Raw genomic sequence first — 27,458 nt, forward strand, 5'->3', positions numbered from 1 at the left:
TAAACTTGCATTTAGAGAATTTATTTCGAACATCCTGTGCATAACAAAATAAAGTAGGCTAAACTATAAAGGCATATAAATATATAAAAAATTCTGAAGCTACATATTACAAATGGGTTTGCTGCATGACCTCTTCCGTACAGAAGCGGGTTCTCTTCACCAGGACCGAGCGCGAAAGGCCAGGTCGACTCCTTCCCCTGTCATATTGCTCCGCACTCAGCATGGGGGTGGCAACCCACGTGGTCTCATTAAACAAAGCGTAGTCCACCTTGTAGTGCTTCTTACCCACTTTGAGCACCTCCTGGAAGCGTTGCGCCCAGCGGATATCTGCAGGCGTGTAGGAGGTGCGTGTCTGGTGGAGCATCCCGGTGGAGTCGCCCGTGTAGGTGAAGGACACCACAAGCTCAAAGTTCTCCTCCAGAAGATCGTCAGGGCTGATTTTGTAGAGCGGGCTCCCTGAATTGAGCTTGTGCACGACTAAGGCTGGCGTGGCGAGGACGAGATCCCGATCCTGGATGTCCACATCTTGGTATGAGATCACCACGGGTCCTTTGGATTGTTTGGAGTGGCGTACAAGCTGCGCCCGGGCGACACCCTCCAAGATATGATTACCTCTGAAGTCCCCGAGTCGCCATGACAGACACAAGACGCCATCCCGCTGGTTGACGACTGCAAATCTACTGAAGCCCACCGTCTGAGCCCTCTTCCGCGCCGAGGCCATTTTAGCGATGACAATCCCGATGACAATGGTGTCCAGGAGGCAGCTGACGACATCCTGAATGGTCACCACCACCACAGCCACCATGCAATTTTCCGTCATGCCCCTGAAACCGTAACCAATGGTTGCCTGGGTCTCCATTGAGAAGAGAAATGCCGAAGTGAAGTCGTGGACGTTTAACACGCAGGGACCGTCGACGTCTCCGTCGCCATCACCGTGCACGTATGCGATGAGCCAGTAGCACAACCCGAAGAACAGCCAGGAGATGATGTAGGACAGCGAGAAGACCAGGAGCATCACTCTCCAGCGGATCTCCACCAGAGTGGTGAATATGTCCAGCAGGTATGGACTCCAGTCCCGGGGGATCTTCTGGAAGACCACGGGGAACCTGCCGTCTTTATGCATGAAGCGAAGCTGCCGGCCTTCACTGTGCCCGGCGCCCACGGTGTGAACGGTGGTGAAGGAAGTGTCGATGACCACCTCGTCGCGCCTCTCGGTGCTCATGGTGACTGCTGCTCAGAGCCCTACGAAGGCAAACAGTGGACTGTTAATGGTTTGAGTAAAGGTGGAGACGTGTTTTACATGAATGCATTGGCGGATGGTGCGTTTGGTGGCCTCCAGTGGGGATTGAGCTGATTTAGTACAGTGAACCCCTTCATAACCAGTTTGGCATTTGTGAATTCACCTTTTTTTTTTTGTGGAACCTATCATCTATTATTCACTGAAATCTCCCTTAGTGCCGTTTTAATAACATGCCAAAAACATGAGGAAAGTACATGTTTTGGTCGTTAAAATTGTCTAAAAAAGGTTTTACTTTGACCAAGCAAACAGAGGACAGAAGTATGCTAACGTCATCCAGGGTGAGTGCTCTAGCCTGTGAGAACAAATTTAGAATCGAAGAAACAGTCCAATTGAGAATGTAGTTTAATTTACACAGGCCAGAACTTGTGATTCTGAAGGTCCTAGGCAGATTACACTGCCAATGGCAACACAAAGAAACTTCAATCTTATTGGTCAAAAACATCCACATATACTGGAAGCAGTTTAGTCAAGAATGGGAATAAATAAATATAATTTCATTGAAACAAATATAAGAATTTAGGTTGTAAATGTACAGGTCAGTGATTTTGATACCGCATGAAGGTGAACCTTTTATGTTCACAAGTGCAACTGTGCCTCTGGCAATACTCAAGAACTGACCTTGAGAACAATGACAAGGTTTCTCATTTGTTGATTATTTACTTGAACAGCAAAGAAGCTACAATATGGCTACTAATATAGCTTTTAAATAAAGAGGACTATCAGAAATCAAATGTTTTCTTACTTGAACGTTCTCAATAAATTAAGTCTAAATATCATCCAAGAACATTAAAAAACACGCATATGGATTTGTAACCTTTGCCATGTTTGGTTTAGTATGTTTTTTTTAAATGATTACTGCATATACAGACAACAACAATCTCCCTCGACAATGATGACAATACAAAGAAAATAAAAAGTCATACTCGAGATTGGTATTGAAAAAACGCGCCACACTTTTTACTATCGACAAAAGTTTAAAAAAAAAAATAACGTTTTTAATGTACTTGCTGTTTGTGACAATGCCTGGAATTCCATTTCCATTATTACGTGTGGGCAAAATGTTCCTATGTTGAACAATTGCAGCACATAGGCAGGAAAAAAAATCATGTCAAATGAAAGTCAAAGGTAAAACAAATTATGAAAAAGGTTTATTATAGAAAAATCTGGAGAAATGACCAGAACTGAGGCGGAATGGGTGGAACATAATCTAACATGGACATACACAACATTGTGGAATAACCTCAAGTCTACTTGAAAAAGGACTATCAGAAGCACTGACCTACATCTATAACCTAAATTTGCTTCAAGAAACTGCAGTAATTTACTCCCACCATTCTATTCTCTTTATTTCATAGTGTTTTTATTGACTGCATTGCTTCCATGATGTACTGTATATGGAAATGTCAATTATTATTATTATTATTATTAGTGTTGTTCCGATAACGTTTTTTTTTGGCCCCCGATACCGATACCTAAGGTTTTTTTTTTTCAACATGAAAAAGCTGCCTTGCCCTTGGTTTAGAGGATTCAAAGGCCAATAGGATATCTTGGCTCGGCATGCAGTGAACACGTCACACATCAGTGAATGTCATGCATGATCAAGACACAAGATGCTGCATTCAAAGTCCTTTATTAGCGTCGGAAATAATCGAATAGGCATGTTGCTTATTAGTACTCACCGATACTGTACCGACTGTTTTAATGCAGTATCGGGGCCTCTCATGATACCAGTATCGGTATGGGAACAACACTAATTATTATTATTACAATCAGCCGGTATCTGTTGCCATGTCAATTTAATCTGCCCAGGGCCTTCACAATCAACTTAAACATTATAGATAATTTGAGCATTCAATTTAAGAATTCTTTACAAACCACACTCCACTGCTTTAGAGTTAAATAACAATGATGGGGCATTGCTCAAGGTCACCTCAAAAGAGTTGGGTTTAAAAAAATAAAAAATAAAATCTCCTTTCTGGCAACTAATGTTTTGAATCTTTTTTTTCTTTGTGGGTGTCAATTATTATCCCAAAATGGCTTTCACCCCTAAATGCTACATCAAGGGTTAAACTTTAACCATGCACATCGTGTATCACTAATATAAAATGCGCAATACACAAAAGTCAGGATATTTCTATCACTTTCCTGCACGCCATCAAACTCGGTAATCTTGACAGCTGTACAGATAAAAGACAAGTTTGAGTGCTACGTGCTGAGAACTGATCAAAACATTCCTAAAGCTGCGAAGTCATTTCACATATATATATTTTTTTATGGCCTTATTGTGTCACCCGGGAACACATTGCTGATAAGACCAAGTTTATGATGATGTGCTCTAATTTTACACCTTTATTGTTGACAATGTGTACCCAACACATCTTGAGTAAGTCTGTCATGCAAATGTCAAACCATGCTGGTGGAAAACTACATTAATTGGAGACGCACAAACTAACTAAGAACATGCATACATGCTTCTTCTTAGCATCAGTATATTTCATTTTCTGCTTATAACAGTGAAAATGTGGCACTATGATAATAAAAAAAAAACTGCAATAATGAAGATACTAAAAGCAAGACTACGATCTTTAACTCATTCCCTGCCATTGACGGCTATAGACATCAAAAATTCATTTGAACTATTTCTATTAGTTTAACATTTTTTCCACTTTTGTTAACAAGAGTATGAAAACCTAGATTTTTTTTATTTTACATTTAGAACAGATATAAAATTTGTGATTAATCGTGAGTTAACTTGTGAAGTCATGCGATTAATTACGATTAAAAACAAAAATAATCGCCTGATGCCTCTAATTTTTAATAATCTTTTCTCTCTTTTCTCTCTTTTTCAGGCGATGACATTTTTTAATTGTAATTAATTGCATGACTTCAATAGTTAACTCACGATTAATCACAAATTTTATATGTGTTCTAAATGTACAATACTTTTTTCTAGGTTTTCATACTCCTGTTAACAAAAGTGGAAAAAATGTTAAACTAATAGAAATAGTTCAAATACTTTTTTGACATCTATAGCCGTCAATGGCAGTGAAAGAGTTAATAATGATCACATGGATTATAAATCCAAATTCTATTAAAAAGTTTTTTATTGTATGTTTTGTTTACCACATTTTGTATTTCATTGAAATGGTCATCGTGATGCATCATACAGACACAAGGCTATACGGACACAACTCCTCAATAAGCCGTAATATTAGCTGTTGTTCACGGAAAGTAACAAATATAAACAAGTGTGTATTTTCTACCTACAGCCCTTTTCTGTCTGTCGCTCCATCATTTGTGCTCAAATATACAAGTATATTGCTTAAAACAAGCACCAAACACCGCAGCAGCCCTTAAGCATAGAGTATACCTCGGGTTGGTTCCAAAAAGCTTAGCAGTGAAAAAGCAGGGAAATTATGGTATTGATAATGTTGTAAAAGCATTCATTTGAAAATGTGACAAAGAGAAAATAATTAAATTAAGTACATAAATAAATAGTCACCCTTTTCTCTGATGACTTTTTTGCACATTCTTGGCATTCTTTTGATGAACTTCCAAAGGTAGTCACCTGAAAGGGTTTTCCAACAGTATTGAAGGAGTTCCCAGAGGTGAGAATGCAAAGAGTATGCAAAAAAAAAAAAAACTGAGCAAAGGGTGCTTATTTTGAAGAATCTATAATATAAAGCCTGTTTTTCACCTTTTTTTTTAAGTAAATAACTCCACATCAGTTCATACATAGTTTTGATGCCTTCGTGAGAATCTCCAAAGTAATCAGTCATGAGAAATAAACAAATGCACTGAAAAAGTCCAGTAAGTATGTTCAAACTTTTGGCCTGTACTGTATTTGTTTCCTAATTATTGTGAGAAATCATCACCTTTATCAGTGTATTCACATAAATTAATATTATGAATAATTAATAATATTATATATAGGAATAGCAATTTCAGAAAATGTTAATTGAAAAGTGTGGATCAAATTGCTTTCCCTTCACATTACTCAGTACCCAAGAAATAGCTTTCAGTTTCAAAAAGGGTCAAGACAGATGCTTTACAATACAGTAGACCACGTTACATTATATCTTTTTATGTAAGAAAAAATAATTATGACATATTGATAAGGTTATAATAGTTATAGGTGAACACAGTGACCACATACTGCACTGTAATTAAGCTGCCATTGCCTATAAAAAAGGTATTCTAATTTGGATAATAATAATAAAGTAGTGATCAAAGTAATTCTAACATAAAAGTAATTATGGTTGGTAATTGACCCGGGCTGTTTTACTTAGTCAACTCAACTCTATTTTAAGCATTTTAACAAAAAACACAGTTATTTTGTGTGTATTTCACTTTTATGTTAGTACTGTACATGTGCAATTGTATGTTCCATCCATCTCACTGCAACGTATCCAATTGATTATTATAACGACTCCACAGAAGCATTGATAGAAATCTGCCTTATTTTAATTTCAAGAATCACATATTGTTTGTATTTGCTTATCTCATTTACAGAAAGTCAAACAAGGTCTCTGTACTATGAAAAATATCATTTCCGCGCCTTTTAGAGTGCCCTGCATTGTGAATGCATCCTTTGTAAACGAATACAACGGTTGTTATTAACGTGAAGTAACTTACTTGAGTGGTAACAATGATGCTTCCCAGGTGTCTAAAAATCATTAAAAATGTGGCCACGATTCTTGAGATTGTGTAGAGTTTGGCCTGGTACTGAGGCAAAGTCCCCTTTGACCTCCCGATATCATTGCTGCCACCACGTCCCTCGGAAGCCTTAGTGGACAATCTGGAAGAATTTATGGCCTGTGCCACATTTTAGAAGTCTTTCAGGACAAACACACAAAAAAACAATGCTCACGCACACACGCTCAAAAATCAGCTGTCCTGTCCTTGTTTGCGTCTGGGTGACGAAATCCGAGTTTTATTGTTCTTTAAAGTCTTGCCGATGGGCAGATTATTAATAGGCCATTTAGCGGATCTTTTTCTCCGAGCATTTCCGTGATTCATTAGACAGAAAGTTAACCTTTGCTCAATCAGGCAGAGAGAGAGAGAGGCTGTGTGATTGGCATCGGATTTTCTTTTCGTCTGAATTGTCCTCCATCTGGTCGTGATAAGCCGAGAGGGATCATAACCAATCCGCTGCATTTTAAAAGTGTCTTTATTGCGTCCATAACGCCACCCATAAAGAGGTCGAAATGAAAAAAAAATGATCGTTCAGTTTTCAAGTGTATGGTTTCTATTTGACTTGTGAGGATGTGCAAAGACTGAGATAAGAAGCATTCCTGAGTGATAACCTTCTACACTTCACACTTTCTTTATTGAACACACGTAGATGACAAACAAAAATATTTCAACCAGGAAGACAACTCCAAAAAAGGAAGCAGTAAACAACTCATTTAAACCAAGAAATGTGTGACAGACGTGGTCTCTGATAAGCAGCGAGTGCTTAAAGTTGCAACCGGTACAGTCCTGAGAATGATAAAAACTGAGATAAACTTGACATTCCAGATTAGCTACTTCTTGAATTTGCCATTTATCACAATCAACAGCGATAAGGTTTATGACAAGCCAGTAAAATAAAGTACAAAAAACCCCCGAAGTGTTACTGAGGAGAAATCAAAAGAAATTCATGTTGCATGTTGGTACATGGTAAGTATTATTGCCTCACTAAGACCTGGATAATAGGAAAGTAGTAATTGATGCCGTTGAAGTATACAGTTGGAATATACATCGCTACTCAGAGACTCGTTCCATTCAAGATGGGGAGGAGTTAAATTTAGTGGGTCATTTGTGGAAGTTAGTCTTTCCCGTATCTGCATGTTGAGGCAAATTTTTGCTGCATTTAAAAAAAATCATCTGTAAGACATATTTTTTAAGAGTAGGGTTGTACCCAAACAAAAAAAAACGAGACCACAAATGCTCAAGTAAAATATTCTTAGTTGAGCATCTGGACAGGCAAGAATCCGTACACACAATAACGCCACATCAATATAAACAGAAAAGGCTGTTTATATAACCTGATGATTTAACGAGCCAGTTTATCAAAGTCAACACAACCACAGTACATTGACACGCAAGCGTCGGCCATTCATCTCTCAAAACAATTCTGAGAATTACCTCGCTTTTCGAAACCATGAAGAAAAAAAACCTACAGTGACCGCAAAGTCTTTGTCAGTCCTCCATGACAGGCGGTAAACTCAAGTGTGGATGGCATTGTGGAGCGCAAAGACAAATAGCAGCTGGTACATTGATGGTGGGAGTAATAGAGCCGTGCTGTTGTTTAAACAGTTTGATCACGCAAGTGCAGCAGTTTTAGCCACCTATTGTGGCTCGCTTCAATTGTCCTGTGCCGGTACATCGCTGCAGCGTCACCACGGCTCTATTTAACAGTCAGGAAAGCCAGGAGACCGTCATTATTTTCAATGGATCTGCCTTCTATGGCGATGCTGTCGCAAACGCAACGTGGCTTGGGTCTCTTGAGGGCAGCGCTTGTATGGACCCTGCTCTCTCTAGGTAGGCAGAAAGTCAATTCTGACAGACCGGGTGCCACTTTCTTGTTGGTTGGGTCCGATTTCAATGAATTAAACACATACTGTAAGTCAGCGTACCACGATGGTGCGTTTTTGGAAGATCAAAGACGAGTTCATGGTTGGGGAAGTGAGGAGAATTTTCTGGCTTGGATTTGGCCCACTAGAGTACCGATCCAAATTGCCGTTCTTACTTGTAAACAGAAGACTACGTAAACTATATTTATATGGATTTATTGTCCTAGATAGTCAATTGTATTTAGATTGCACCAATTTACAGAAGAAGTTATCTGAAGGCAAGAAACTTCTTCCTGTGGAAACCTCCTGCGTATATATTTGGTCAATTTAATATTTTTTCACATATCTATACTATGGATCAGTCCCTTTGTTATTTTTACAAATTATTGACCAATCTCAATAGCTTTCTGTCTTTGGCGGTACCTGACACTAGCAACATATATAAAAAAAATTTTAAAAAATCAACCGACTCGCATATTGGCTACAGAGGAAGGGGGAAAACGCGTCTAAGGACAAAACCCAGACTCTTTGGCACTATCTGCCTTAAAGGGTTGGTTTGAGATGGAGAAACAGAGGGGCAGAGGGAAGATACAGTAGAGGAAACAGGATAAAAGTTTTGAGAAGCCACGGCAAGGGTGCGACAACAACGGCCCAGCACAGAACAGACTTATCAACAGCAGTCATAGTCCGTTGAACACCGTAGCAGGGACGATGCTGGTTGATAACCGCTTTTACATTGCAGTGCAAATGTATTATTATTAGGGGTGTGCCCAAAAATCGATTCTCATAAAAATCGCGATTCTCATTTAGTATGATTCAGAATCGATTTTAAATGTCCCAAAATGTATTTTATTTAAATTATTTTATACTGTCTTGCCCTTGTTTGTGTGTGCCTTTATTGGGAGCACTGTTCATGTTGTACACGATTTGGCCACTTAGGGGCAGTGTGGTTCTGCTCGTTCTGATTAAGTTAAGTTGTAGCCACATAGAAGGAAAAAGTCATGATCAAGTTATTCCAATAAAAGTTTCTTTTTTTTTTGCAGTGTAGGATGTTAAAATGCTTCTCTGTATACATTCCTGAAGCGTTCTGTATGAATAGTCGTTCTTTTGAGTGATAAAAGTGCCACAAGTAGCGCGCTAATTAGCATTAGCGAGTCCGACTGGAGTAGATCATGACAATTCTTTGCATATTTATAAACTGAAGCAGAAATCATTGTCAATCAAATAATTTTTAATCTAAAATTGTTCAGAAACAACAATCGATTCTGAATCGAATCGCAGACCCAAAAATCGGAATCGAATCGGGAGACAGTCAAAGATTCCCAGCCCTAATTATTATATCATCTGAACAGGGGCTCTTCAGTTTGTGATGAAATGATCTAAATGTGTGAAACCGCAGTGGCTAGTGGCTATGTGACAATGTCCTGCTGCTATATGTTCTGTCAGCGGATAAATGTTTTTCATTGGAAAATTCTACTGATATCCCCAAATCTTTCTTTGGTATTTTTGCATCTCTCAGAAGAGATTTCTGGATGGTGATTCCGACCTGCATTTTTGTAAAAGTTGCAACACTCTGGTTCTTTAGGAGGCGCAGATGTTTCCAACACCTGCAGGACCCGCAGATGTCTGGCGGACATGCTAGTCAACAGAAAACTAATAACTCAGCCGCAGCATGACAACTGCTCTGAGTACATATTCGTGCCATCCATCGAGTATCAGACCATCAAAGTTGTAAGATACGACAGTGACACACTTTGTGTATATTCCATATACAGTACACAATTTGTGTTTTCCATACATTTGAGTGTATGCTCTTCTATTACAGGACACAAAGAATCTGCGCTTAGGTTGTCGTTTGCGGGCCACAATTGTAAGCAATGAGATGTGTTTGTCAGTCAACAAGTGTGTCAAGTGTATCAGCCTTGCCCTGAACTTGGATTGCAACCGCAGGAATGGATTGACTACGACTTGTACTGGGACATATCCGTTTACCCGTATAATGAGGTGATTCTGCCTGTAAGCAAAGTCTGGACTCCGGACATATTTGTGACCAATGGGTAAGACGTGGCATTGTGCAGCTGTGACATTACTCTTCATCCTTTACATCTTCCTCTTTTTTGGATCCCGACTTCAGCATATCGGCAAGCACGCAGAACAGCTTCCGTGACCTGATAGTGTTCAGCAATGGCACCTTGCGGCACAGAGTGGTGATGGCGGCCGAGGTCAACTGTGAATTTAACCTCTTCAACTACCCCTTTGCTGAGGACCAATGTCCCGTGGCCATAGAGACCTGGTCCACTAGAGGTAGGCCCTGCGCATCACTGGACCTGATCTCACCTGCGTCGTCGCCTTGATAGTTCTGTCATTTCTCTGGTCTGTGCCCAGGATGTGGTACAACCATGGAAATCGGTCACTTGGAAGTTTTTGATGGGAGCCATGGCGACTGGGAAACGTTGGGCGCTTACCTCCACTCTGAATCGAGGGAACAATACTACATCTCGGTAAGGCCTGAAGCGGACGACAAATTGCTTTAGCCAAGGAAATCATTCAAATTACCTGTAAAGAAATTTTACTTATGAATACTTGGAACAAACACAAAAACATTTAGGAAAAAAAATGAATGCATGCATATAATTATAATAAATTCATAAAGTGCCTTTCATGGATGAAGCTGTTATATCAGTGGAGCTTTTTAAGTTAGGAGCCGTCACTTGGCCGTTTTTGTTTTGTTTTTTTGCTTTGGCAAGCTAAGCCTACAAGCGAACTTTAGATATGCTGCTGTCGCTTGAGTGAAGTGAAAAACACGCCGGGGTCCCGATAGCCGTTTATGTAATGGGATAAGTAGCCAAACACACAAATAGAAATTAAAACACACGCACAGACTATGCAAGTGACTGCGACTCAATCACACTTTATAAAAACTGTTTACTGTATTTCTTTACATTCTCTTTTATTGTGTTTTATATTTGTAATTTACAATACAGTGTTTTTTTTCTTTATTTAAATTAACATGTAACCAAATTGTGGGTTTTTGAAGGGGGTGGAAAAGATGGATGGCATTTCAATTCATTCAAGGTACCACAGCTATACTGTACATCAATTAATGTAGATGCATTGAGATATTATTTTTAGGCTTTTGAGACATTTTTTTCATGCAGTATTTCTCAAAAACTTTTACGCCAAGTACCACCCCCCAAGAATACCGCAACTTCATAGTAGGCCTGGTAAAACAAGACAGAGGTATTGTTCAAGTCAACCCTTTATAATAAAATGTTCTATGCAGCCCACTAGTCTAAGCACAGTAATTTGATTACAGTCATTTCTGGACTATAAGGCGCACCTGACTATAAGCTGCGCTATGTAAATTACACATATAAGCTGTACCCGACTGTAAGCCGCAGGTGTTTTAATGTTAATGTACCGGGTTCCCGCTACTTTTTTTTTTCATAATTAGGGTGCAAATTGTCTCCCTCTTGTGCTGTCTCTTCTACTGTATTTGGTCTCACTTGCTTTGTTTTGCTCTGCCTGACGCTCTTGCGCTTCCTTTATAGTGCGCCCCCTTGTGATCTGATGTATAAGCCGCACCTTTGTATTAGCTAGCGCAGGGTTGAAAAAAGTAGCGGCTTGTAATCCAGAAATTTCTTGTAATATTGTGTTTGTGGAGTATGGATAAAGCAGGAAAATACAGCAGTTTTTATGAATATCAGAAGGCGGCCATTTTGCTACTTGCGGTTGACTGAAAATGACATCACCGTTGCTCAGAGATCAGGTAATAACCAATCATGGCTCAGTTACAGAAAACAAGTGAGCAATGATTGGTCGTTACTTTATATTGCAAGTGGCAAAATGGCCGCGCCCATAGATGGCTAAAAATAGTTGGATTTTGCTGCAATTCATATATTCCACAAACACAATAGTTATCAGAACGTCCTGTATGGACTAGTGGGGGCACATAGAACATAATTGTAACGAAAATTTAGACGTTGACTTTCCCATTAAAAAAAATTACATTTAATATTATTGGAAGTAACGTTAAAAACAGTACTTAAATACGTTAAATATCTAATAATATTTGTACCAAAAATAAAAGCTATCAAACAAATCATTTTTTTACACAACAGCACTTAGGCAGTGATTCTTTCACATACCACAAGAGGGAGCCTGCGTACACTTTGATAATCACCATTTTAATGGCTGCCTTAAACATTTTGCCTTGAACTTCCCTGGACTCTGCCCAGGTGGTGTTGAAGATCCGGCAACAGAACCCTTTCATCACGCTGATGCTTCCCAGCATTCTGCTCATCCTGGCCGACATGGTGAGCTTCGCCCTGCCGCTGGGCTGCGGCGAGCGCAACTCCTTCAAGGTCACCCTGGTGCTCAGCTTCACCATGTTCCTGCTCATCCTCAACGACCATCTGCCCGGCGACAGCGAGTGCGGCCCCGTAATAAGTCAGTGGGCGCAGGTGCGAACCCTATTGTGGCATGAGCTCAAATGACCGGCCATGTGGCAAATTTGCGCTTGCAGAGAACCACTTTTGCGTGTGCCTGGTCCTGCTGGTGGTGAGCATGCTGGTGTCCATGGTGCTCACGCGGGTGGCCAAGGATGGAGGCCTCATCTTCTGCTGCTTTGCTAGAGGAACAAAGCCTGCAAGCAAACAAAGGAGAGCTAGTGAAGGTGAGGGAATCTGCATATAGAATCACATCATCGTATCTATATTTGAAGATGTTACAGTATCGTATCAAGTAGTTACTTGATGGTGATGTAGCATAGATAATTTTTTATTATAATGATCATCATTGTGATACTATCACTGTATATTTGAGCAGAAGTCAAAGCGGACATCAGCGTCATCCAGCTTGGCGACTCGGAGGAAAATGAGATGCACCGAAAGTTGACCGACTTCCTGGACGCCAGTAAAGCCAAGGAAGCGGAGAGGGACCGCAACGAGGCGTTCGCCGACATGCTCGACAAAGCCTTTTTCTGGTTATATTTCATTCTGGGCACGCTCTACTTTTGCGCAATGATCACGGTGATGGTGAAATACGAATGCAAGGTGAACCACTTGGATTTCTTTTAAACGACAGTGGTGAGAACTGGCCAAGTACAAATACTTTATTACTTCAGGAGATTTTTCAGGTATCTTTACTTTACTTGACATTTTTGACTTAGGGGAGACCGGGGCTAGTTGTATCACTTTTTATAGTTTTTTTTATATTTCTTGGAATCAATACATCATATATAAACAAAACGTATACCAAATGAAAGACCAAAGTCCCATGTATATTTTTTGTATTCATGTCATTTTCATACCTTGTGTCAGTGCAGAGTTATAAGCCATCAAATAGAGAGCGTGAACATGTGACATGTTGCCCCACCAATGGGTAAGTTGTCACACTGGATTTTGCAACTAATAAAACAAGGACAAAATTATCCTTGTTTTCCTGTTGTTGATTTTTTGCTCTTTTTTTTTTGTACAGCCAGAGAAAATGTTTATCATTGATCTTGACAATTTACCATAGTCATTGAGCAAACTTTAACAAAAAAATATTATGAAATAGATTAAAGTCCTAAGGAGCTGCAGGCGTTTAGGTCATAGTTTTCACCCTCAAATGCTTGGTTTGCTTCCCTTAAACGGGAAATTTGAGATTAAATTGGATTAAAAAAATATATAAAGCATTTTGGTTAGTGGGTGGATGATTCATCATGAAACTTAAACCAGTCCTGACATGTGGGCATACTGTCGATCCAACAACTGGAAAATCAATTTGTAAACAATGAAACAAAATCTGGCAAACTAATTTCCTCACTCTTCAGACTCATCATTTGAAAAATAATTCTGGCATACGAGTTGCCAGAAGTGCATTTTTCATTGTCCCATTCTTTTCATATGTGACAACAAACCCCAAAATGATTGAGACAAACTACCATGTTGGCTAATACTTGCTCTAGTTTAAAGTTAGCTTAAAGCAGAGGCATGACAAGATGCCTGAATCTCTCCTCTAACAAGTCCACATGATTTACTGCTAGAATGTGTTTATGTACGACGCCCGTTCTAAAATATATAAAGTTGAAAATGTTTACTTTGGGTTGTGCAAAACAAATAACTGCCACTCGTGTCGGCTCACAATAAGCTGTTCTCTTCTCAGACAGTACACAACCCCTGACAATTTACAAACAAAACTAGTATTCCACTTGTTTGTTGCGTCCTCTGGTGGACAAGAAAATTGAAATGTGACAATTAAACCGTGATACTAGCCCCGGTCTCCCCTATTCCTTATATTTCAAAACTGGTGTCTGTGCTTTCAAATCTAACTTTGTCAAAATAGACTTACTTGTTTTTTCAAACTCTGCAGATGATGACACAACATAAAAGTGGAGAGGAGTGAAGTGAACCGAGATCTTGATTGATTTTTTTTAATCTTAGGTCTTATATTACGGAAAAACAAATGGCAGTGACACGGATGTCAATTAATTAACTGATTTGGAAAAGCAAGGTATTTTGCTAATTGATTTGTGGCAAATGTTCCTAAAAACAGCTTCTTGCATGCAAAATTGTCTAACATACAATGTGTATTTATTTTATGCTGCATGTAACATATTATTTTTTTATTTTCTTAGTACCAGCATTATGTAAATGAATAAAATAAGGAAGTAATTTTGTGTTCCAAGTTTCTTTTCTTTCCGTTGAGCAAAGTTATGTAAATGGGTGTTTTACATAACAGGACTGTACAGTGATTATTTTTTACGTTTTGTTTTTCATGTAAAACACATTTTTTTTCAAAATTTGGGGTGGGGTGGGGGGTTAAAAAATGTTTCAATGCATTTCTAATGGCATCAATGATAGTTTCACTATTTGAGGGCCCTTCCGGTCTCTGTCCCCCACAAATACTAGGGCTGTAGTCCACTAAGTGTAAAAATAATTTTGCACTCAAGTATATTTTAGAGTCTGTACTTCAGCTTGAATTTAATCAGTACTCATACTTTTCCCTCCAGACTTTTTTCACACAATTATCTTTGATTATACTTAAGTAGATTTTGCCACTTCTGGTAATTGATTGAGCTACGCTGAAATGCATGAATGCCGCAGCAGGTTTGACACTACAACTGTAGCCACACTACACAGTTTATTTTTGTGTGATAGTCATAGAGGAACACAACTAAATTACTGTATATCTTAACTACTGTATTTTCTTTTATGTTGGCGTGCCAGCTTGTACTATATAAGTCTTTGCTGCCCTCTACAGGCGGCAACGTTTCCAGCAGATGGCTTGAATTTTCATAGCGCGATTAGGTTGCTGTGAAAATGAGATAATCATAAGGCTTTGAAATTTGATCATGAATAGTTTCTCAGTGAAGAAAGGGACGTCATCAATAGCAGTTTATTGTATTTTTATTCCTGTAAACTGTAACAAATGACTTCATACCCATTTTTTTTTAGATCAGCAGCCACAACTTGTTCTGAAAGAGCTTATTTGTAATAAAAAGTGCTAACAAATTTTCCAAGACATCAGCAATTAAGCATGTTACAGTACCTCCCTGCATCCAGGGTAAAAAAGATAATAATTTGCGTATTGCATCGTTTTTGCACAACATAAGTGGAAAATGTGTATTTTCCTTGATTCACATTTAAAATGAAGTTGATGAAAAAATAGATGATTCAAAAAACATCAACACCCTGTAAAAATAAGACCTTCATCTTATCAAAAGAGGTTTAGCACTTGTCCACACATTTCTACGCCGACACCTCATCTGTTTTCCTCATAGCCTTGGAAGAAATGAGAAGAAAAAGAACCAAGCTGTGAGACAAAGTGATTCAAAAGCCAAGAAATTAGCGTAAACGTTATGATGTGGCCTACCCGTTTAAGAAGTTGTGCCCCGAAGTAGCTCTTGGCCACGTTGGTGAAGCTGGACGTGCCCCTCAACTTACATCTGACGTAGCCGTACAGGTTGGCCCCTTGTAACACAAGGCCCATCAGTCCAACAGCCTGGAAGGGACACAAAGTTTAAAAGCTTGACTGTGGGAAGCAAGTTGCTTCATGGGGCATTTATTTGTGTAAAACAAAACAAAAACAACAACAACAAAAAACTGACCAGCCATTTAATTTGGAAGTTAAGGATGATGCTGAAGATGAAGCTGAGCCAAAGGACTGGAAAAACAATGAGGCCAAACCAGAAGATCTTGGACTCTGCGCTCGTCGTTGGGTCCCGACTGTTCCTCTGTGGAGACGGTGAAAAACGAGCATTTCATTTCATGCAAGAAGGGGGGGGGGGGGTATTATATGACAAGGACTTCAAATAAAAGATAAATTTTCAGGGCTCCCCGTTTGTTTTTGTTAAATTAACAACTAAATTTTAAGATTTTTAAAGACCCTTTCTGACCCCAATTTAAAGGGACAGTAACGTGAAAAAAATCTACTTTTAGTAGCTTTTAGCTATGTTAAAATGCTAATTTCCTCCATTCGCCCCTATATCAGAAATTCTAGGTCATTCTGCTCTCCAAGCACCAGCCCCTCCCAACCCGAAACCACACGGGGAGAGGCGGGGTTATACTGAACCAGGGCATTTTACTTCCGCATTCGAAAAATAGCCAGCTAAATACCTAATATTCCCTAAAAAAATTACACCAACATGGTGTCAAAGGTAAGATTTAATCATTATATGCCTATAGTTAACTATGGAAGGGCTTAAAATACCATGATATAATAACTTTAAGACATTTTATGTTGTTGTTTTTTGTCTTTTAATTGTTTTGACTTAAAGACTTAAAAGTATGACTTCAAATTGAAGAGAACGTTTTTTTTTTGTTTTGTTTTTAATCTTCTTTTGGGAATATAAATACTCAATTTAAAGCTTTTAATTCATTTTTGACTCCAAGCCATTTTATGACTTATGAATTCAAAAATTCATAGGTATGACTATCTTCTTAACTTAAAGACTAAAATGTATGATTAGGCATCTAATACTCAAATTTAATACTATGTTGCTAAAACAAACAAACAAAGGGAAAATATATGTTTTAGTGATTTCAGAAAAAGTATAAACTTATAAACTATAAGCTTTTTTTTTCAACATAACACACAACTATAACAGTACTTTAATTCCAATTAAAGATGTTATGCACCCCTATAAAAATGTAATACTAAAATACAACTTAAAGCATTAATGAAAATGAAACATTTATGCATTTAAAGACACATAGGCTTTTTCTTTTTAATCTAAAGATTAAAGATGTTTTTACTCAATGGCTGAATTTATGGACCTATTTTATTCACTCAACTTGAGACGTTTTAAGACCTCTACAGTTTTTCCTATTTGAAAACTCTTTTTTTTTTAAATTGGGAACACTTCCCACACAATCTACTTCAAAGACTTGCTGAAAGCATGCTTTGTTGTTTTCGAACAAAGTGTAGAGAGCACCAGCTGAATATCAAAGTGCCCATTTACCTTCCTTGCCTCGAACACCCAATGGCTCGTCCCATCCTCATCTACTCGATTCCACCACCGAAGGCCCACCAGCAATCTCCCCGACACGTTCTACAAAGAAAACGGCTTCCTTTAACAATGACAATCATTCTTAGTTTTGATTACCACGATCAGTTAGCACTCCCGCAAGTACATTAACGCGTCGCCTGAAATAAACCTGCTCCAGTCTTACCTTGACAGTCCAGAAGTCACACGACAGAAGGAGGATGATGGTGACCATGCAGGTGATGAAGTGACTGCTGAAGAAGCCGCACATTAAGTAGACCAAGATGGCACTGGTTCGGAAGAACAGATGCAAAAAGGCAACTACGGGGTGCCTGCAACAACAACAAAAAAAATCATGTTTAATCATTCTCTCCACTCTAATCACTACAGGGATGTTTGAAGAATCTAATTTACATGATTTTGAGTTGTGATGCAATCCGAAATTTGTGAGACGGCAGCATCTGCATATTTAAAAGGTGTAGACGTCAAAGATCCAATTTTATTGGTCAGTTTACATGGACGAAAACATAATACTGATACATGCAGTGTTGCTTTTGGGCCAGGGCAAACGAAGTATAAATACAGTATAGTCCAATTTGCCAGAACAGTAACCATGATTTACAGACTTACAAATAATCGTTGACAACATATTTTGCACATTGTGAGTGCTGTTTGTAAGCCCTGTTTACCACCAATAATGGTGTAATAATGCCCATCCTGAAAAAAAAAAGGCTGGTTCATAATGTTGACATTATGATGATGTTAATGTTTCAATTTGTGTGCAACATATTTGGAGTGACTTGTAAACATGTATAAAGCGTTATGTTGCTTAGGTATTGACCTTGAATGCAAAAAATAAAAATGTAGAACCATCAAATGTTCATTTTCTTTGTGGCCAAAGTCAATGGGCTACATGCCACGGAGGCGGCGGGACTTTTCCGACTTCCTGGTTTTCACACATCAGCTTTGTTTCCGTTTCCTGTTTGCGACGTGTGGGCCGAGTCCCAGTTCTTGCGCGTCCGTCTTCGTGCCCCTCGGTTGCGCGTTCCGGTCGACGGGTGCAAGTGTGTAGTTTGTCTGTCTCAGTTGTTCGAAGCATTTTAGAGTTGAGACGCCCATTTGGGGGGCGCAGGGGTGGGGTTGCGAGTGTTGGAACGCGGCCTCAGTGGCCGGAAACGACGCTGATGTGTGAAACCCGGAAGCCCGTTGCATCTACACTATAGAGACAATAGCAGCATAATTACTCCAAACCTTAGAAAGAGAAACAAACCATGAGCCAGTGTCATCAAGTCATTTTGGTGTCAAATATTAACTAAAAAAAACGGTCCCGCTGCTACTGCACACTCGCTTCCCGCGCAACCTCGTTGGCCCGTCCTGATCGCACTTGGATCCTCGCACCTTGCGCATCCAGCTTCGGTGTTCGCTCCTTGATACTCGCTCCTGGACGCTCACTCCTCCTCGCACCTCGATGGCTGATCTTTGCACCTTGATGCTCTGACCCGGTCCCGATGCCTGCTCCTTCTTGAAATACGGTGCTTGATCCTTGCACCTCGGTGCGCCTTTAACAATTGAGACACTCCTTAAGGCGGCTGAGAACAACTTCTGGGTAGATTTCAATGTTGTCAAGAGTGACAGCTGACGAGATGAACTTTTTCATGTACATCGGTGTTGTGAACTTGTGACATATTGCTTTTTCGTGGCAACACGAAATATCGTGGGATAATGCTTTGCTGGCCGTCGGTTGTTCACAACTGCAACAGCCAGGTACACTATGATTATATAAGTTTAGTAATTAGGTACGTGCGTAAAAACCCAAAGATTAGTCAATTTCATGAAGCCAGAATTATCAACTGGTGATAGAAGTATTGTTTTCCTTCGACAAGTGAGGACTCTCTAAAAACGTTGACGATTTAAAAGTAAACAGGGTCTAGAGGCACCAAATTTTATGTACTACTATATAGCTAACCAGCTACAATATATCGTTCTATGGGCACAACCCAACAGAGACACTAACTGTTGGTTGGAACTAGAACAGAAGGATTGTAATAACCTCAGACTTCGAGATTTACTCTTTATTACAACATCAATTAAGCGACATAATTGTTTTAAAAACCCAATGATTTCCGCCACCGTGACTGCCTGGTGGAAGGCACTAGAATTGACAAAAGCCCAAGTGGAGCCCTGTGGGCTTTCTCCCCTATGGCATAACCCCGACTTTCAACTTAACAACCAACCGCTTTATTTAGGTGTGTGGGAGCTGAAAGGAATTACACACCTCCACCATCTCTTCTCAGATAATATGTTTATATCATATACATCCTTGCTCCAAAAATACAAAATAAAAAACGAAATTTTTTTTACATTATCTACAAGTTAAAAATATGATAAAGAAACAAATTCCAACACTTCAGGGTACGCTCCAACCGCCTGTTTTAGCTAAAGATATTAACAAGCTTTCTCCGACAACAACAAAAAAACTTTCAAAAATATATAAGTTACTTTCATATACTGATAAAATGTCTTTACCCATCTCGAAATGGGAGACAGACTTGTCTATAGCACCGCAACCTGACTTTTGGATTCAAGTTTGTGAAAACGCATTTAAAATGACAAAACACACAAATTTACAACTTATCCAATATAAAATTATTCACAGAACATACATTACTCAATATATGATGAAGAAAATGGGACTCTCAGACTCCGACATTGGTCTCCAATGTTTACAAAACACTACAGACACTTATGTTCATGCTTTATGGTTATGTACTCCGGTTATGTATTTCTGGACTAAAGTCTTAGAAAAACTTTCCGCTATTTTGGACTGTAGGATACCTTTATCTCCAAACTTGTGTTTGCTAGGTGACCTAACAACAACTGACTTACCACATAAACAATTTCAATCTACACCTGTAGCCCTTACTATCGCTAAAAAAACAATTCTTGTTAACTGGAAAAATAAACAAACTCGACGATCGACCAATGGTCTAACCTCCTCATAAATCACATTTTAATGGAAAAAATATCTGCCTCAAATAAAAACCAAATATCAAAATTTATAGAAACATGGTCTACGTATATAGAATTTTTTAACCTAATTCTGGTTACTTAATTCTGTCTGTTAGCGAGAGCCACTACATCGTGATAACTTACATGGATGTTTCTGCATTTGGCAATTTATTATTATATTATATTATTAGTATGGGATTTTTTTAATGGGCTTTAGGTGAACTGATGAATACACACACGCTCGCACACACACACACACGCACATACACACCCGCATACAAAAAAAAAAAAAAAATATATATATATATATATATATATGTATGTGTGTATATATATATATTAACAAAAATAATTTTAAAAAAATTAGATTTTTTTTTTTTTAATTTTAGAAAAAAAAGGAGAGCAATGATGATGTCAAATCGAATGAACAATACTGAGCTCTAAAAAATAAATAAATAAATAAAATAAAATAAAAGTAAACGGGAATCGAAATTAAAGTAAAACATGTGGTGCGGATTGGTGAAAGAGATATTTTCACCTGACTTCGGACTCGTTTGACGGGGTCCGACTCCTGACGTCGTCACCTTCCCCAAACGGAGGAGCGTTTTGGGAGCTCTGACAGATAGAAAACAAACGCAGCTAAATGCTAAATTCGACAACTTGCTTTCTTGACAAAGTTTGTACTGAGAAATGAGTTAAATGCGCATGAAAAGCTAAGTTTTGTTTAGGAATACCGATTATTGATTACCTGGTTCATTTTTATAGGTTGGTTTGGACTTGTGGTTTCCTGATTTGCACACAGAAGCAACAATTAGAAAGCCAACCCCCCTAGTGCATTTATACAGGTTGATTTCGGTTCATTTTGTTTTTCGAGTTGCACGCGGAAGTAAAAATCCCCTGAAAAGCCTTCTACGCATGCGTACATTATCCTTATTTGAAAGATACCTACGGCACGGCAGTGTAGTCAAAATAAATTACAAGTTTGAGAACGTTTCACAGCGTAAAACAATGCGAAAGTATTCTGCCTACCTATGTGAAAGATAGATACGAAAGATAAAAAGTAGATAGGCATATGACTCTGCGGAAGTTCTCGTGGTAACACCTACTGTGCGTGTAGTTCCGATGAATAAACAGTACGAAAAAAAGAGGATGTCATTCTGCAAACAGTACGTCCACGTGTACATGTACAAGAAAGTATTCTGTACATTGATATTTTCCACACTGCGTTTTACGTAGACACGTGATACCAACACATTCCATGGGATGGTAACGAGCGTATGGCTGCAGTGTGGATGGAGACCTGCAGGCGGATGAAATGCAACATTCCGAGTAGTAAATCAATGCATCACGAGCAACACCACGCTCGCACGCGACCGACTGCAATCGATTGTCCAACTGCAACTCCGCCCGACCGCGACATTCGCGTGCCGTGAAACGAGCGGACACCATCGCCGGGCGGCGCAACCTGCGCTGTCAGGAACACTTTTGCTGTGTTTGCAGAGCCGCAGCTTTTCGACACAAGCGAGAGCAGAGACACCCGGAAGGCACCGACAGTTCGACACATCAAGCGCAGAGAGGAGGGCACCATGAACCGCTTTAAGACCTCCAAATTCAAAAACACCACTCCGAAAATCGCCAATAAGGATGTGAGTAATCGACTAGCTGTGGTGTCTGCTCGTTTTGGAGAATTAGCATCGCCGCGGAACACTGTTAAACTGTGTCGTTGTGGGTGGGTGGGTGAGGTAGTGGGTGGGATTGGGGGAACCGCCTGCTTGCTTGTTGTGTTTAACTTCCTGCATATGGAAATGATAACAACCCACTGTCTTTTACATTTACCGGCGACCGGTATTTTTTTCCTTTATTATGGATGCAAAGCAGGCTATCCCGGTCATTACACTCCTACCGCAGCATATCTTTCAGGACAGGACCGTATTTGCATGTGTTTTAAAAACTGATTTATGTGAGATTGCAGCGCCTGCAGCTTTCCTCGGTGCATTATGTAATAGTGGCTGTAAAATCCCAGGAATGTTCAAGAGGTGCAGTGTGTATTCCTCCAATCTGTACAGTACACGCCATCTAAAAGACAGCAGGTGGCGCTCTGCTGCTGCTTTAAAGATTTGTAAACACAACGTCACAGTAAAGCGCAGCAGTTCTGTCAAAGCATAAAGTGGATGCGTCTCATGTGGAAGAATATATAAAGTAGTTTGTTTTTTTAAAGGAACCTAAACACAATATAATGGGCGAATGTAACCTCCTCTTAAAGTAACCCTAACATGCATACGAATACAGTAATAGGGGAATGTGGATGTATCTATCCAAGAATGTGCAAAATCCAATTCTTTAAAAGGACATGGATTCATATAGACATACAGAATGCTTATATAAATGAATATGACGTAAACAGATGTTTACATCAAAAAGTGTGCAGCATTTCATTTCCTCAGCACTTCGCGCATCCACAGGAAGTTAAGTGTCAGCGTAATCCTTCCTGTTTTTTTCCCCATTTCATTGCACTATGACTTAGCTTGTGTAGCTTGGAGTCTATTGATTGTGGTCTTGTACAGGAAATTCTACTATAAATGCGGTGACAGGCCGTGCCTGTGTTACCTGCGCCTATGATGTACTTAAATGACTGAATCCACCTATCAATGTCACCACTATCAAGTCGCAATTTTAAGAACCAATGCTATACAAAAATGCAATAAAACAACACACAACTGTGCCACTTGTACCACCAGAAGCAGTGCCGTATCGGCGTTCATCTAACATGACAAAATCAAGAAATTCAAATAACCACGCTGCACTCACAAGAGATGCTGATTAGTCAATGTAATATGTGCAGAGTGTTTTGTTATTTACTAATTTTGATCTGTCCAACCAGAGGACAGAGGCCATCATCAAGGAAGAGAGAGCGCAGGGCCTTTGAGGATTAATTTGAGATCTTATTTGTTTAAAAAACAATCCCACTAGTTTACATGGGGCAGTACATCTGATTCAGCTCAACCCTTCCTGTTTCTTTTTCATTTCCCTGAGGCTGGTTTTATTGACAAGGCAACACAAAGGCTGTAATAAGACTTAAAAAAAATAATCAAAAACTAACATACATGTACATAAATAGAAACAAATGAAGACGATTTAACTCATTTGCTCCCAAAAACGTATAAACACGTTTTATTTTAAATATTGCCATGACTTTGATGCAGCTTCTGACCTGAATAAGTGGCTTAAAGCAATGGTAGTTATTATAAAACGGCCAACAGGTGGCAGCAGAGTACAAAAGATCAGCCAGAGCCATGTTGCAACAAGCTTTCCTCCCCCCAGTGTTTTCATTAGGTTTGTGAATAATGATGAAACTTAGCTAATGCTAATTTCTGCCAAAATGGAAACATATACAAATATTCTTTTTCCCTGATGAAAGAAGAGACTTCTTTTGGTAGATCCATGTTTTTATAGCGATATAAGACTAAGAATATTCTGTGCCTTGCAAAATCAGTCAAACTCCAGTAAAACAGCCGAGAGCGAAATGTGTTGCTTTAGTGAAAATTGCTGGGAGTGAATGAGCCAATAGACTTTTGTGGAATAAATGAATAAAATTTCACAAAACAAATCTTCAAATTTAGACTGTTAATGTACAGGTGTGTTCTTCTCAAGAATGAGAAGAAGAAGAAAGAAAGAATGCAACAATGACAATCTCTCTGGTCACATTACATGTATACATGATTGATATAATTTCTGTCACATGTGGCTTGTCGCCTCTTGGAATTCCAGGGATGGATCAACAATGTCCGTGGTGGATCCTTCACCTGCCAGGGTAACCACATCAAGGCGAGTGCCAAGCTGGTGGCTTTCAACACAGAACAGGCTGGTAAGAATTCCTTTTGGACACTTTTGCTATTTTGGTCCATATGAAGCTACTCAACTGACGTCAACATAGTTCCTTAGCACCAAGGTTCACTGTATTGCGTTAAATATAGCATCAATTGTGAAATAATGTGTCAAATGGAATCCCTCCAAATCCATGGAGGTGTTTTTGGAGTTCCTTATTGAATGTTGTGATTTCACATTTTTGATGGTGACTGAGTCCTGCCTAGTAAGCAATATAGGAAACTGACAAACATGTGAGCAGGAAAAAGAAGCACATTTTTGATATCGATCATGTTTATGTATAAGGTCATCCTTTGAGAAAGTGGAAGAGGGATGATGATGCCTGTGTGCGGTTAAAAAAAAAAAAGATCAAGCAGCATGTTTGAACCTTGTGATGATCTGTTTGCAGGGGGCGGCATGCTGGGCCTGACGTCTGTGAAACCTGCTGCGGATGGACAATGGAGCGTCACACATATCTCCTGTCATTCTGGTACTTTTCATCAATGCGCCCAAAAAATTCAAAGGAGACATTAAGCATTAATTCACAGTTTGGAACTGTTCCCAGGTATCTTAATAACACGTCTGTGAGATGTGCTTGGGTCAATACAAAGAATTCAAGTTTGTCTGTTAATGCCTCCCATATTAATTTCAATTGTTCATTTCAAATTGTTTATTTCAAATGTCTGGTTCAAGAAGTGTACAAACACTTGTCTTTATAAATGAGGATGTAAAATAGCATGAGGTAAAAAAATAAATAAAATAAATTCCGAGAGGATTCCAGTCAGCCTAAAAAAAAAAGCAGAAATGCTTTTATGTTAAATATTGAACTGCTGAGCCAATAGCAAGTATGGATTTCATTACTAATAATGACCGAGGGCGGAGCTAGAGTGTTGCGGCTATGTGAGAGGCTTCTAATAGTGGAAGTAAAGCTTAGAGTGTGGAAAGAAGGAGTGTGTGTGAAGACAAAAGATTTCCTTGCTTCCTTTCATATTTCATTATACACTCCAGAGAGTTTGTACACATTATGATTTGTCCCATTGCTTCATCAGATCTGGTGACCGACTTGGACTTTTCTCCATTTGATGAGAGTCTTCTGGCAACATGTTCCGCGGATGAAACAGTGAGCGTCTCCTTTTCATGACCAACTCCCCCAATCATGCGTGGATCTTATGTTGTCTTCCATCCTCCTCCCTAACAATACGAGCGACCTCCCTGTGTGTTATTTAAACCGCCTCCTTTTGTGCAAGTGTTAGTCTGCTGCAGGTGTTCTGGCTTTACCCTGGAAATCCTCAGTTTTTCAGACACGGCAGCTCTCTTTTTACCTCGTAGAACGTCGGCCAGCTTGATTGCATTTCATTTAATTTGAATTAACTCTCATTCCCTTGTAATCATGCAGGAATGGCCATTTTAGCAATAAATGCATACAGTATATCAAGTGTTCAAATTGGTGATATTGTGAAAAGATTTAATTGATAGTTTTGTCATTATACACTTGAGCCATCATAATGGATTTGAACTCAAATAATCAAAATGTGATCAAAGTGTAGACATTCTCAAGTATGTTATAGTTCAGGGGTGGGCAAACTCGGTCCTCAAAGGCCGGAGTCCTGCAGGTTTTAGATGTTTCCCTTCTCCAACACAGCTGATATATTATCAGCTCATCACTAAGCTCTGCATAAGCTTGATAATGATCCTATTGTTTGGAATCAGCGGCGTTGGAGCAGGGATACATCCAAAACTTGCAGGACGAGTTTGTCCACCACTTATAGTTAATAGTGAGCAGGTGTTAAAATATTTTCTTGTTTTGTTTGTGATAGGAAAGACTCCTTTAGTCCTTCCTCGCAACAAGGGGCAGACAAACATCTGACTTTGTGTTAAAAAGAACAGAACAATGATTCAGTTGTGAAATAAATGTGTGCAGTCCTTGTAGTCCATACTGTGTTGTTTTGAAGTACAATGAACACCACATTTCACGGCTCAGCATTTGTAAATAAAAATTTTGGGGCATATTTTGGGGGGGAAAACTACCCTTTTGTGTTCAGGCCAAAGCCATGTCTAATAACACATTTGGCGCCATCTGGTGGCATCTTCAAGCCAAGGAACTATGTTGAACTGAGGAGAGTACCTTCATTGAGTGTAATCCACAAAAATCTTGTGTGTGCACGCAGGTGAAGCTGTGGCGTTTGTGCGACCCGGCCCTGCAACAGCCCTTGGATCCCGAGCTTACTCTCAGACCCATGCGGGGAGGGCTGGAGCTGGTGCTCTTCCACCCAACCTCTTCTGGGCTGCTGGCCGTCGGCACCGCCAAGTGCCCGCTCATTTGGGACACGGACCGCCATGATGCGCCGCTCGCAGGTTATCACGACTCGGGCGTTGTTTTCTTTAGCATGCACAATCATAAGGCATCCAGGAAGAATATTATTGGGACAAAGGAGTTGCTCTGACACATTTGACATTTGTTGGAGGTCTATTACGATCCTGACCAAATTTGACAATGTGTCCCAATTCTTATGTCCATATAGTGTATGGCTCTAGTAGTGTGTTTGTCTTGCACTATTTGTGTTGCAGTCAGTTTGTGTGCGACTGTAGGAAGGGAGTTGCCATTGTCCTGTTTTGTTGTTGTTTTCTTTTGTTGTTGCCGGCGTCTCATTTCAACTCACGCCGGCCTGCGTCTCGCAGCCCTGTGGCTCTACGTTTGCGAGCAGCAGAGGTAAACCTTTTGGTTTTGCATACCCTCACCGCCAGCTCCCACCACCGCCTTCCCCTGAACACTCATCACATGCACTGGCCTCCTGGATGTATTCAGTACCGCCACCACAAAGCCTCTTTTACACCAGAGCCGTAACAAAAGACTTAATTTGAGTGGCATCATGTGAGAGGTTGTCTGGGACGTCATTAAGCTTTACCTCCCTGGTTGCTTTCAATGAGATTCCAGCATTCTCTTATTAACATTAAGGCAGCATACACCCTCTGTTATGGCTCTAATACTATACCTCTCAAGCTCAAGTTATGATATTGTCTCCATTTTACTGTACCTGAGGTGGAGAAATGTGCTCTAGGCAGTGTAAAAGGGGCAACAGACACTGTGCTCCCTCATTCTATGACAGCTGGCTGCTGATCTCTCTTCCTTGCGCCCATGGTGTTTTTGTTTTATATTGTTTAATATCACAAGTTTTCTTCTGTTGTTTTCCCTTTTTGTATATACCTTTTAAAGAGACATATTATGCATTTGTTTTCAATTTAAAACTTAATAATGTGT

At 39.5% G+C, this 27,458-nt stretch overlaps 4 protein-coding genes across 10 annotated transcripts in view; 2 read left to right on the forward strand and 2 right to left on the reverse strand.

Annotated features, from left to right (window-relative positions):
• Window positions 1–14,096, forward strand: part of LOC144044221 (5-hydroxytryptamine receptor 3A-like) — a 41,263-nt gene extending 27,167 nt beyond the window's left edge. For 2 of the 3 annotated variants that reach the window (XM_077558487.1, XM_077558488.1), the window contains 8 exons: window positions 9,443–9,588; window positions 9,683–9,727; window positions 9,808–9,914; window positions 9,992–10,161; window positions 10,243–10,358; window positions 12,096–12,306; window positions 12,383–12,532; window positions 12,685–14,096. In XM_077558487.1, the coding sequence (XP_077414613.1) occupies window positions 9,443–9,588; window positions 9,683–9,727; window positions 9,808–9,914; window positions 9,992–10,161; window positions 10,243–10,358; window positions 12,096–12,306; window positions 12,383–12,532; window positions 12,685–12,935 (1,196 nt within the window). In that variant the 3' untranslated portion in view covers window positions 12,936–14,096. Of the gene's footprint in view, window positions 1–7,750; window positions 7,826–9,442; window positions 9,589–9,682; window positions 9,728–9,807; window positions 9,915–9,991; window positions 10,162–10,242; window positions 10,359–12,095; window positions 12,307–12,382; window positions 12,533–12,684 lie in introns of those variants that run through there. The other variant, XM_077558486.1, reaches the window with a different exon arrangement.
• On the reverse strand, window positions 92–6,215 carry LOC144044015 (inward rectifier potassium channel 16-like). The gene is made up of 2 exons (XM_077558173.1): window positions 5,936–6,215; window positions 92–1,242 (listed from the first exon to the last, which is right to left on the reverse strand). Exon 2 carries the CDS (start codon window positions 1,220–1,222, stop codon window positions 107–109), a length of 1,116 nt encoding a protein of 371 aa, XP_077414299.1. The 5' UTR covers window positions 1,223–1,242; window positions 5,936–6,215; the 3' UTR covers window positions 92–106.
• A 1,134-nt stretch (window positions 14,097–15,230) lies between the features above and the next one.
• Window positions 15,231–21,799, reverse strand: LOC144042687 (Golgi apparatus membrane protein TVP23 homolog B-like). Of its 2 annotated transcripts, XM_077555573.1 has the most exons (8): window positions 21,084–21,799; window positions 20,874–20,950; window positions 18,725–18,885; window positions 17,514–17,658; window positions 17,303–17,392; window positions 15,950–16,075; window positions 15,715–15,843; window positions 15,231–15,623 (listed from the first exon to the last, which is right to left on the reverse strand). In XM_077555573.1, exons 4-8 carry the CDS (start codon window positions 17,595–17,597, stop codon window positions 15,591–15,593), a joined length of 462 nt encoding a protein of 153 aa, XP_077411699.1. In that variant the 5' UTR covers window positions 17,598–17,658; window positions 18,725–18,885; window positions 20,874–20,950; window positions 21,084–21,799; the 3' UTR covers window positions 15,231–15,590. The 2 variants fall into 2 exon arrangements, with proteins under 2 accessions (XP_077411699.1, XP_077411698.1); XM_077555572.1 differs by lacking the exon at window positions 18,725–18,885.
• LOC144042685 (mitochondrial import inner membrane translocase subunit TIM16-like) overlaps window positions 21,679–27,458 on the forward strand; it is a 132,724-nt gene continuing 126,944 nt past the window's right edge. For 2 of the 4 annotated variants that reach the window (XR_013290946.1, XM_077555566.1), the window contains exons 1-5: window positions 21,679–21,981; window positions 24,104–24,200; window positions 24,609–24,689; window positions 25,249–25,319; window positions 26,368–26,554. Coding sequence is in view for 3 of the 4 variants with exons in the window: in XM_077555566.1 (XP_077411692.1) it covers window positions 21,922–21,981; window positions 24,104–24,200; window positions 24,609–24,689; window positions 25,249–25,319; window positions 26,368–26,554 (496 nt within the window). In the remaining variant the exon portion in view is untranslated. Of the gene's footprint in view, window positions 21,982–24,103; window positions 24,201–24,608; window positions 24,690–25,248; window positions 25,320–26,367; window positions 26,555–26,878; window positions 26,910–27,458 lie in introns of those variants that run through there. The other 2 variants (XM_077555570.1, XM_077555568.1) reach the window with 2 other exon arrangements.

This window comes from Vanacampus margaritifer, chromosome 2 (assembly GCF_051991255.1).
Source record: "Vanacampus margaritifer isolate UIUO_Vmar chromosome 2, RoL_Vmar_1.0, whole genome shotgun sequence".
In the NCBI taxonomy this organism is placed as follows: Eukaryota; Metazoa; Chordata; class Actinopteri; order Syngnathiformes; family Syngnathidae; genus Vanacampus; species Vanacampus margaritifer.

Coding starts and splice junctions, on each gene's coding strand:
- LOC144044015 (XM_077558173.1), bottom strand. CDS start 1,222: ATGAGCACCGAGAGGCGCGACGAGGTGGTCATCGACACTTCCTTCACC.
- LOC144042687 (XM_077555572.1), bottom strand. Junction 17,659..20,873: donor TCAAACGAGTCCGAAGTCAG/GTGAAAATATCT, acceptor TTGTTGTTGCAG/GCACCCCGTAGTTGCCTTTT. Junction 15,624..15,714: donor GGGCACAACTTCTTAAACGG/GTAGGCCACATC, acceptor ATTTCTTCCAAG/GCTATGAGGAAAACAGATGA.